Source organism: Cervus canadensis, chromosome 12 (assembly GCF_019320065.1).
Source record: "Cervus canadensis isolate Bull #8, Minnesota chromosome 12, ASM1932006v1, whole genome shotgun sequence".
In the NCBI taxonomy this organism is placed as follows: Eukaryota; Metazoa; Chordata; class Mammalia; order Artiodactyla; family Cervidae; genus Cervus; species Cervus canadensis.
Genome location: NC_057397.1, coordinates 9928593 through 9939946, shown reverse-complemented (window position 1 = coordinate 9939946; position 11354 = coordinate 9928593). Strand labels below are relative to the sequence as shown.

The 11354-nt window shown below is 55.5% G+C and overlaps 1 protein-coding gene across 9 annotated transcripts in view; it reads right to left on the bottom strand.

The window, feature by feature from the left end:
* Nucleotides 1-66: 66 nt before the first annotated feature.
* IQANK1 (IQ motif and ankyrin repeat containing 1) overlaps nt 67-11354 on the bottom strand; it is a 22481-nt gene continuing 11193 nt past the window's right edge. For 4 of the 9 annotated variants that reach the window (XM_043484321.1, XM_043484325.1, XM_043484328.1 and 1 more), the window contains 10 exons: nt 8268-8404; nt 7730-7894; nt 7463-7654; nt 7261-7386; nt 1357-1614; nt 1152-1244; nt 873-981; nt 698-791; nt 489-623; nt 67-402 (listed from right to left, as the gene is read on the bottom strand). In XM_043484321.1, coding sequence (XP_043340256.1) covers nt 99-402; nt 489-623; nt 698-791; nt 873-981; nt 1152-1244; nt 1357-1614; nt 7261-7386; nt 7463-7654; nt 7730-7894; nt 8268-8404 — 1613 coding nt within the window. In that variant the 3' untranslated portion in view covers nt 67-98. The remainder of the gene's footprint in view (nt 403-488; nt 624-697; nt 792-872; nt 982-1151; nt 1245-1356; nt 1615-7260; nt 7387-7462; nt 7655-7729; nt 7895-8267; nt 8405-11354) is intronic. The other 5 variants (XM_043484322.1, XM_043484324.1, XM_043484327.1 and 2 more) reach the window with 2 other exon arrangements.

Below are 11354 nucleotides of genomic sequence, written 5' to 3'. Positions count from 1 at the left end.
GCCTTCCCCACCCCCAAGGCGCGCTCCCCTGCATGGCGCCCGCACACAGAGAAGGCACACACGTCGCCCGGGGGCGGGCCCTTTATTGGGGAGGGTTACTAGAGGCCCCCGCCCGGCAGCTGCACGCGCACAGGCAGGAGGACCTGCAGCTGCTCGGCTGGCGGCCACCGAACCTTGGTGACGAAGAAGAGGCGGAAGTGCTGCAGGCGCGCCTCCTGGAACTGGTTGGGGCCGTACTCGGGCCCATCAGTCGGCCGCAGCAGCGACAGGTACCTCTCCTGCTCCAGCAGACGGCGGCCCAGCAGCTCCTGCGCCAGGCCTGGCTGCACCGCCTCCAGCTGCCGCTGCACGGCCGGGAACAGATCCACCTCGCGCAGGTCAAACACCAGCGGCTTCCCGAACCTGCGGGGACAGCACGGGCCCTGGGCAGTGAGGGCTGGGGCGGGAGTGGGCTTGGCGTCCGGGTGCCTGCCCTCCACCCACCTCACCTGAGCGCCCCCAGCAGCGCCAGCCGGATCCTCTCTGGCCGCAGGTGGTCGGGGTTCACGGCGTCCACGTAGTTGGTGTCCTGATAGCGCAGGAAGGTGGCCGCCTGGCCCGAAGGGTCGATGACAAGAGGCCACCTGGGGGGCGGCCTCCAGGTCACTGCCGTCTGCTAGAACCGCCAGCCCGCCCCTGGCCGGCTGGGACCACTGACCTGCCGTCTGCGCGGATGCGGTCACCCACATCCTTCATCAGCACGTCGTGGAGCTCGCTGACCTGGCACTTCAGCCCAGGCACCTCCTCCTCCGCTGTGGGGGTGTAAATGTGGGGCGGCCCAGATGCCCCCCAGGGGGCCCTCCCACCTCCAGCCCCAGCCCAACCCCACCCACCCTCCTGGGTCTGCTCCCGAAGCTCCAGCCTGGCCAGGGCCAGCGCCTCCTCTGCCTTCTGGGCCTCCTGCTGGAGCCTGTCCACTTGCTCCTCTGCATCCTTGATGGCCTAGAGGGGGCCCCCACGCTCTGCTCAGAGCAAGGTTGGACTCCAACACCCACCTGCTGTGTGCAGCTGGGACCCTAAGGAAGAGGGGGCGCCCCACCCCAAGAGGTGGCTGCTGGAAAAACTGACAGCCCAGGGGTGGGGCTCCCCAGGTCGGAGGGGGAGAAGCCAACCTGCAGCGTGAGCTCGGCCAGGCCCGCACCCCTCCGCTCACACTTGTCATGCTCCGCGATCCTCCGGTTGAGCTCGCAGTAGGCCTGCTGCAGCTGGGGGGCAGGGGGCGAGCCGACCTCTGGACCAGGTTGGGGGTCCGCAGGGCGCCCTCACACTCCCAGCTCTCTGCCTGCCTGCCCTCTCCTCCGGGGGCGGGCCTCTCACCTGCTGGTGACATTGCTGCTGCTCCTTGGCCAGCTGCTGTACTTTGAGGTTCATGCTATGGTGGAGGGGGGCGGTCAGAGCAGCCCCAGGCCAGCCCCCCGCCTCCCACTCGCCGCACCGTTGCGCCTCCGCCTCCTTGTGCCGTGCGGCCTCCTGCGCCCGGCGCTCCCGCTCAGCCTCCATGTTCCGGAGCATGGCGTCTGTGAGGCTCAGGTCCCATGACTGCAGCACGCTGACCACCGTGTCCAGTGAGGCCACCTAGCAACAGAAGCCACTGGTCAAGAGCTCAGGCCGCCTGTTCTTGACCTGGGGAGGTGCTACATTCCCACTTCAGACAGGACACCCCGGGACAGAAAGGCAGCCCTGACGGTGGGCCAGGAGGGGCCCGGAGCCTTGACCATCGTGATCAGCACCCACAACGCCAGGCCCTGGAGGGTCCCCACAGCCTCCCTCCCAAAACCTCAGGCTCCGCATCCCCCCACCTGCCCTCCTCCACACCTCGCCCACCAGCCCCCACTGCAAGGTCCCTGGCTGCAGCCTTTGCTGTCCCCCCGCAGACCTCCATCTGTAGGACGCAGCCCCCCTCTGCACCCATCCCAGGCCCCATCGCTCCTGCGGAGTGAGGAAGGGGCCGCAAGAGGTGGGCTTCTCAGCATGGGGCACAGGGGCCTGGCAGCCATTCATTTCTGGACTCAGGAGGTTAATCCGGGTATAATCGAGTCACACAACTTTGATTTGTACAATGTTCAGTATGTGATTTGTATTTAAAAAGAAAGTTCAGGGAATTCCCTTGTGGTCCAGTGGCTAAGACTCTGTGCTCCTGATACAAGGGGGCTGGGTTCGATCCCTGGTTAGGGAACTAGATCCCACATGCCACAACTAAGACTCTATGCAGCCAAATAAATAAAAATAAATGTTAAAAAATTAAAAAATAAAAAGAAAGTTCAAAGATGTGCAAAATCAGAGATGAGAGAAATGGACAGATAGAGCAGATGACTAAGTTAATGAACTAAATGATAAAAGAATGAAGGATTCCTGGGTTAATTGAATGAACGGATGAAATAATGAATTGATACATAAAAATTAATAGATGAAGGGATTTAATGGATGAATAACTTAGATAAGAAAATGGTTGGTTGAACAAATGGATAGATGAAGGGTAAATCCAATCATTCAACACAACTTGTGAGTGCCTTTCATGTGACAACCAAAACGCATGACATTGGGAACACAGTTGTGGAGTGAACTGGCACAGTCCCTGCTTTCTCAAAATTTCCTCTCAAGTATGGGACATCCCTGCTGGCCCAGCAGCTAAGACTCCGTGCTCTCAATGCAGGATGAATCCCTGGTCAGTGAACTAGATCCTACACACCACAACTAAAACCCGGTGCAGCCTAATAAAATTTTTTAAAGAGAATTTAAAAAAAAAAAATTTCCCTCAAAATTTACTTCTCAAGTAACAGCATGAGTGGGTGTGTGAATGGATGGATGGATAGCTATGTGAATTGATAGTAGTTTAATACATGAATAAATGAGGATGGCTTAAGGTGGTAGGAAGGGTAAAACGGATACAGTAGCAAGTAGCCAGACCAGCAAGTTTATTAATAAATGCCTCTCATAAGCTAATGAGAAAATGTATGAATTGATGAAAGAGTAAATCTACTTCAGGGAAAAAAGATTGGATTGAGTGGATAAACTTATGAAAACAATGATAGAGGGACAGATGAGGGATGAAGGGATGGTGGACAGAGACAAAGCTAGTGGCTAGGTCACTCAGTTCTACAGAATTACTGGCAACTTCCCTTGTGGTTCAGTCAGTAAAGAATCTGCCTGCAGTGCAGGACACCCAGGTTCTATTCCTGGGTTCGGAAGATCCCCTGGAGAAGGAAATGGCAACCCACTCCAGTATGCTTGCCTGGAAAATCCCATGGACAGAGGAACCTGGCGGGCTACAGTCCTTGGGGTCACAAGAGCCGACCATGACTTAGCAACTAAACCACCACATTATTACTGACTTCTCTGTCTACTTGTTTCACCAGTTGCTGAGGTAGGAATGCTCAAATCTGCTACTATAATTGTGGATTCAGTTCTTTAGTTCTCTCAGTTTTTGCTTCACGTACTTGGAAGCTCTGTTAGTAGCTGCAAAAAACATTCAGGATTATTTTATCCTCTTGATGATTCCTTTGTTCTTAGGAAATGATTCTTTTCTCCCCAGTAATATTCTCTGTTCTGAAGTCTACTTTTTCTGATGTTAATATAGTCATTTCAGCTTTCGTATATTTGGTGTGATCCCAGCACATTTGTCCCGTCCTTTTAATTTTCCCCTATTTGTGTCTTTAAAGTTTGTTTTGGCAGAATACTGTTGAACTTTTAAGAAACATGTACTCATTTGGCTGTACTGGGTCGTCAGCCTAGCATGGAGCCCTCTGCTGCGGCACGGCCGTCTCCGGCTGTGACTCACGGGTGCTGGAGCGGGGTCGGCGCCTGGATGAGCTGCTCCTCCACACGTGGGGTCTTGGCTCCCCGTCGAGGGATCAAACCCACATCTCCTGCATTGGAAAGTGGATTCTCAACCACTGGACCACCACCAAGTCACTATAGTTGGATTTTTTTTTTAATCCAAAAGACAATCTGCCTTTTAATTGGGGTCTTTTGACCTTCTACACTTAATGAAGCTATTGATATGGTTGAGTTTAGAATTACCCTTTGCTTTGTTTTCTACTGGTTCTACATATTCTTTATCTTCCTTTTCCTCTTTCTTTTGCACTATAACTCTTATCGATATTTAGTTGTTGCTTTAGGGCTTCCAGCATACATATACCTGTAATTTATGACAGTCTACCTTTAAATTATATTGTACCACTTCACATACAAGAACCTTCCACAGTATATGTTTCATTTCCCCTTGCCAACCTTTATATTTGTGTCACACGGCTGAACCTAACAACTATAATTTGTGCAATTTTCAGTATGTGTACCTCCATGTGTTATAAAACCACATGACACATGCCATTATTTTTTGTTTCAACTACCTTCTCAGTTAGTTTAAATAATAAGGCAATATCTCATATATTTACCTATGTAGTTACCCTTTCTAGTGCTCCTCACTCTTTTGAATGGATCCATATTTCCATCTGGCATCCCTTCTATTGGTACATCTTCCTTTAATGTTTCTTATAGTGTGAGTCCACTGGTGATTGAGTCTTTAGCTTTTATGTGTCTGCAAAGGTATGTCTTTATTTTGCCTTCAGTTATGAAAGATACTGAGTATAGCACTGAGTATAGCATTCAAGGTTGACAAGATTTGTTTCCTTCTTCAGTACCATTAAAGACGCTGCCCCACTCTCTCCTCACTTCCACACTTTCCAACAAGAAGTCTGCCATAATCCTTATCTTTGTTTTCCTATGTCTTTTTTCCTCTGGCTGCTTTTAAGATTTCTCTTTATCACTGACCTTGAGAAATTTTATCGCATTGTGCCTTAGCCTGATTTTTCTTCCTGTTTCTTGTTTATTGAGATTTGAGGAATACAGTTTATACCTTGCATCAAATTAGGAAGCCTTAAGGTTATGATTTCTTCAAGTATATGTTTTTCTGTCTCTTCTCTCCTTTGGAGACTCTACATACACAGTAGGCCTCCTGAAACTGTCCACAGCTCGTGGATATTCATCATTTGGAAGAATTCCTCTCTCTTCTGAGTGTTTTTACTTGTAGTAGTTTCTATTTTGTAAGCCTCAAATTCAGTAACCTTTACCTCTGTTCTAAGTTGACGTTAATCTCATCCACAGCTTTTTGTTTCTCATCTCAGACACTGTCTAGAATTTAAGTTTTTTATGTCTTCCATTCTCTATTCAATTTTTTGAGCATCTGGAATACAGTTACAATAGCTGTTTACAAGTCTTTTCACTAACTCTGACATCCACGTCAGTTTGTTTGTCTTGACTGGTCAGGTTTTCTCATGGTCATATTTTTCTGCACCTTTGTATGCCTGGTAATCTTTAATTGGTGCTAGACAGTGTGCATTTTGTCTTGTTAGGAGCTGTATACTTTGTATCTCTATACATATTCTTGAATTTTGGCATACAGTTAAATTACCTGGGAAGTTTTACCCTTTGGGTCTTGCCTTAAGATTGGTGAGGCTGCACCAGAGCAGCATTTATCCTCACTACTGAGGCAAGGTCCTTCCAAGCGCCCCACCCAGTGCTGCAAGGGCTGTGAGAGCTCCTGCCCAGGCTGGTGGAGACAGGCTAGGTACTCCCTCCTTCCGTCCTGACAGGTGCTCTGTCCCCAGCCTCGAGGCATTTCCTCACAAGCAGGAGACACTTCGAATTCCCTGGATCCCCAAAGGCCCCCTACACACCTCTGGCGCTCTCTCTCTTTAGAGTTTTTATCAGAGTAGAGCTGCCTCACAGTGTCGTGTTAGCCTCAGGTGTGCACCAGAAGCGCATCAGTTTTCTACGTACAGCCACTGGATCATATGACTTACCATTGAGTTTTGAGAGTTGTCTAAATATTGTAAATACGGGTCCTTGATCAGATGTGTGGTCTGCAAGGATTTTTCTCCCTCTGTGGCTTGTCTTTTCATCCACTTAACAGGGGCTTCAGCAGAGCAAAAGCTGTACATTTTGATGAAGCTCAATTTGTTGGGGTATTTTTATTTTATATATTGACTGTGCTTTTTGTCTAAGAAATCTTTCCCAAAGATTTTCTCTTGTGCCTGTCTATATGTTTTAGAGTTTACGTTTGCATTTAAATCCATAATCCACTTTGAGTTAGTCTCTTTATAGGGTGCAAGGTTTAGGTCGAGGTTCATTCCTTCGCCTGTGGACATCCAATTGCTCCAGCACCACCTCTTAAACTGTCCGGTACCCCCCCACAGCCAGAGGGCTCCTGCTCCCCCCTGCCCAGCTGCGTGCTGCTCCTCTCAGTGCCCCCTGCACACACATCCCCCAACTTAGGTACCAGTGGGTTCCACATCCTCCCCAACACCCCTCAGCCTGCACGCTTCTCCAGCGCTGCCCCGGGCCCACCAGGGCAAGAGCATCTGAAGGGTGGGCCTCCCTATGCGCTCCTCCCTCCAGCCCCCCTGAGGCTGTGGCCAGGCCCTTCCGTCCTCCTGGCCTCACTATTGTTCCTTCGTCTGGCCTGGAAGCAGGAGTAGTCTGAGGCCAAAGGCTCTGCTGGTCTTTTAAAACCTGCTCTGTTGCTTATCAAAGAGCAGAGAAGAGCAGCGGGAAGGACGAAGGGCAGCCCTGGAGCAGGACCAGGGGCGGGGCTTGCGACTTGGGGGCGGGGCAGGGCAGGGCTAGAGACTCAACTCAGACTTAAACAAGGTGGTGGCACTGGCTGTGACCTGTTTTCACAGCTGTCCCCAGAGGTCCTGGGCCACCTATCTGACCAGGCCCCTGGGCCCGGGAGAAATCCAGCCCCCCCTGGTTTCCAGCTGAGGGCCTGGGAAAAGGCCCTGGTGCTGTTTCCAGATGCCAGGGAGGAGCTGCCAGGCCGAGGCACCCTGGGGCAGGGGCTTAGGGATCAATTTTCTCAGAAACGGGGAAATTCTGAGGGTGAGGGTCCAGATGGGCAGGCCGAATGCTGCCCTCAACCCCTGGGCCCCCGCGCTGCCCCCAGGAGCCTTGCTGTTGCCCCACCTTCCTTGGAAACAGTACTTCTAAGGTGGACTGAGGGTCCAGGGAGAAGAGAAGAACCCTGGCCAGAGGCCCGCGGAAGTCAGGAGCTGTAGTCTTGATGGCGCGTTCCCGGGAAAGCTCACAGCAAGGACTTCCGTAGGGAGAAGGACTGCTGGGTCCAGGAAGGTCAGGACCCAGCCGGTAGAGCCACCAGGCTCCTGACAGCTTTGGGAGAGGGGGAGCGAGCGTCCCGCGGGGGTTCTGCCCTCCTTCGTGCACCTGCTCGGGGGTGCTCCCGTCGTCCGCATATACCCGGGGGTCAGCTCCGAGCTTCAGAAGCACCTCCACGGCTTCCAGGTGGCCCCCAAAGGCCGCTCGGTACAGTGGGGTCCGGCCGAAGGCGCCCTGCGGGACACGCTGGCTGAGCAGGGCCTGCCAAGGCGAGGCGCGGCCCCCAGCCCTCGCGGGCCCGGGTGCTCACCTTGCTGTTGGGACTGGCGCCCTGTTCAGCCAGCAGCTGGATGGCCAGGGGCTGCCCGCCCGCCGCCGCCTCGGACAGTGGCGTGTTCCCGCCGCTGTCCTCAAAGTCCACCAGGGCCAAGCGCCACTGCAGCCGCCGCGCCATCCCCGCCGCGTCGCAGCCCACGCCCTCGCGGGTCAGCAGCTCGTCCACCTGAGCCAGGCGGCGGTCAGCGGCGCCCCAAGCTCAGGACCCGCCGCCCCGCCGCCCCGCCGCCCCGCCGCCCACCTCCCGCAGGACCGCCTGGATCTCGCCCAGGTTCCCGTCGAAGGCCGCCTCCAGCAGGCGCGCCCCTCGCAGCCGCTCCTCCTGCCGCCGCCGTTCGGCCGCAGCCGCTTCTTCCTGCCGTCGCCGGGCCGCCTCCTGCTCACGCCGAACCTGGGCCACGAAGGCCTGCGGGCGGTCCAGTGCGCTCACCGCTCAGCCCTGCATCCCCGCCCCCAGCCCTACAGTTCCCGCCCCCTAGCCCTGTGTCCCCGCCCCCGGCCCTGTGTCCCCGCCCCCAGCCCTACACAGTTTCCACCCGCTGGCCCTGTGTGTCCCGCCCCGGCCCTGCGTCCCGCCCCCAGCCCTACAGTTCCCGCCCCGGGCCTGTGCTCCGCCCCCCGGCCTGTGTCCCCGCCCCCGGCCCCTGTGTCCCGCCCCCAGCCCTACAGTTCCCGCCCCCGGCCCTGCGTCCCCGCCCCCAGCCCTACAGTTCCCGCCCCCGGGCCTGTGTCTCCGCCCCCGGGCCTGTGTCCCCGCCCCCAGCCCCACCTGACCTCACCTCCCTCTGCAGCTTCTCCATCAGTTCCTGGTAGTCCTGGTGCTCCTGCTGACGGCGGGCCAGCTCCTTTCTCGCCAGGAGTTTCCGGAAGGCACACTGGATGATGGTGGCTGCTCGGTCCTCCACGGTTGGCCCTGCTAGTGGGGAGAGGGCTTATGGATCCCAGGATTCCCCTCCACGCTGCGATCCTCGCGGCTGCGGGGCCAACACCAGGTGTGCCACAGCTCCAGGTTAACAAGGCGAGTGGAGCAGGCGAACTCCCTCCCGATGGGACCAAAGGATCAAAAATGTTCTAAAATCCACAAACACGATCAAACGAGAGTAATCCAGCGGCAGAGAGCAAATGAGGCTGCACCGGATCTCTGGCACAAAGCCTGCCCTTCCCCACCCCAGACACAGCTGCGACCCTGCAAACACCCTCTGAGCCCCCAGCTTGGGAAGACGTGTGGAGATGGTGGTGGGAAACCCAAGCAAGACTGAGAAGCCACTGTTGATCCTCAAAGACCCCTTCCCTCTGAAAGCCAGAAGGACCCCTTCCAAATTCAGGCAGCCGCACCCAGAGACAGGGCCGACAGGGCTGAAGTGGGTGATCTCAACCACAAGCGCACTGGAGCTCAGAAGAGGGAGCCCCTGGGAGCTGTGATCCATTGGCCCTGCACTCAGCCTGGAGCCCAGAGGCACACTCGGCCACAGCGGAGGGTCCCAGCGTTCGAACTAGAAGAGGCATTCACACCCACCTGCCACTCTCTGACCCTGTGATGTGTGATGGCCTGACCTCTCTGCGCCTCAGGGTCCCTTTCTCTAAATGGGATGATGGCAGTCATACCCCACAGGGCTTTGCAACAGTCCAGTAATAGCACCAGTGAGTGCTGAGAGTAACTGCTCAACCTGTGTTCTTGGTTCTCAGAACTAAGAGTCAGAGCAGAGAAGCACCAGACCCAGCTGCCAAGCTCAGCGTGAAAGAAAGGGCAGGGAGAAGGTGCACACCTGCCGTCAGATGATGTGGCATTCAGGAGACTGGGAGAAAACAAGCAGAAGAGCCCGCTCTCCAAATGCAGTGCAAGCCGGGGAGGAACTTAATAAAAACAGAAGTTCAAGGGATCAAAACACAAGAGGAAAAAAGCAAAATGAGGAGGCAAATAATAGTCATCACAGAAAAGATGGAAGACAAGTCTCAGTTCTGCAGGCCAGCAACTACAGCAAGAGCAGCCCGAAAAGGAGCCCGTGCGGTGCAGAGGGGAGCACACAGGTGAGGGCACAGAGTGAGGACAATGAATTAGTGTCTCTGGAATGTGGAGTCTAGTGATGGGGAAAGTACTTAGAAATAAAACACACAAAATTTTCTGAAATGAATCTTAAGACAAAAACGACAAAGAATACACCAGGGAGCAGAACAGCTGGCATCAGATACGTCCTACTTAAGTGCTGGCCCTTAAGAAAAACGTTATTTGAGCACCCAAGTAGGAAATAAATCCAATTGAGCTCTCCTGAGACATTTTATAGCGACATCAAATGTAGAAGTTAGCAAGTGAGCGCAGCCAAATAAATAAATATTTTAAAAATAAGTTTCAAAAACTAAAAAAAATTTTTTTTTTAAATTATTCCTGACTGCACTCTGACAGGTACCAGAAGGTGCCAGGAAACAGACCCTAGCGACACGAACACGTAATATACTTGGTCGTGTTTCTGTCCTTGACCTGGCACCCAGCTCCCTAGCCGTGGGACAGACATGAGATGCCAGTAACCCGGGTGAGAAGCGCAGGAATCACAGTGAACCAAATTCGCACCTGTGGCTGAAAGGGAAGCCTGCGTCCCTTCAGGAGGCAGCCCAAGACCCACCTTGGCGTGTACAGATCTGCCTCCCAGCCTCCCAGAGGCCCCGGTCCACTGACTAGGCCCTGGAGGAAGGTCAGTAGGCAGAGACTGGGGACTAAGCTCTGGTTCTGAACCAGTTCCCAGGGCCCCCAAACACTGCCGTATCCACTAGTCAAAGTGGGGCTTATCACGCCCAGGAAACACTGGCCGAGCTGTGCCTGGATTCCTGACTCATAGAGACCACGGGCTGAGACACGGCCATTCCCATGGCCGAAGGACCTGCCAGCAGGCAGAGCGGACGGCCCCCCGCACTGCGCCGAGGGAGCTCACATGCGTGCGGGAGGTGTGTGCGGGCGCCGCAGCCCGGGGCCTGGGCGCCCGGCAGCCCCGAGCAGCTCTGAGCACACCCTCGCGCCGGCGCCCAGTAGTGCGGGCCCCGCGGCCGCTCCGTTTATCCCGCCAGCAGGGGGCGCGGGACGGGGCTCCGGAGGCCAGAGGCGGCGGCAACGCAGCGCTGCCCGCCTGCTCGACGCCCCTCTGCTCTGGCGCTGCCGGGCAGCGACCACACCTGTCGGCTCCCGCAGCCGGCCCCACGCGCCAGGACGCCTCCTTCCGCCTTGCCCGCGGAGAGCGGTCTTTCTGAACCACGATGACCTCATCCGAAGCCCCCTTTGCTGCACGCAGGCCAGTAAGGAGCGTCAGGGGCTGAGCAGATGGAGCAGGGAGGTGCAGGTGGGCTCCGGGAAGAGGCCCATGGCGGCCCAACAACGTTTGTTTGTTTAAGCCTCCTGCTATGAGGCCCCCTGGGAGGGTTCAGAGGACAGTCCTTCATCAGTGAGAAACACCCCTGACCTCACCCTCGGCAGGCTGGGCTGGTGCTGGGAGGCCAGTGGGCTGTCCTCAGGTCGGTGGAAGATGGGAGCCCAGAACAGAAGAGGCTGAGCAGCAGCAGTGAGCTGTGCGGCCAGGGTGCTATCGCCATAGGCAGCAGTCAGGGGGGCAGTCAGGACGCAGAGACCCCGGGGCGAGAGGCAGGGCAGGCTCCATCCACCCGAAATCTGACATCAGCCACCAGTCTCTCACCCAGTTTCCAGACAAAAGTCAAGGCCAAAGACTCACAGCTGCTATGAGAGAATGCCAGATGCCCTTGGTGGAGGCCCTGCAAAGCCTCTCCACGTGCTCTCTCCAGGTTGGCCTTCCCTTGCCTGCCCCGGAGGAGTTGGTGGCCTCTGTCAGGGTCAACGGCGCCCTGGGGAAACGGGGATAGAGGCC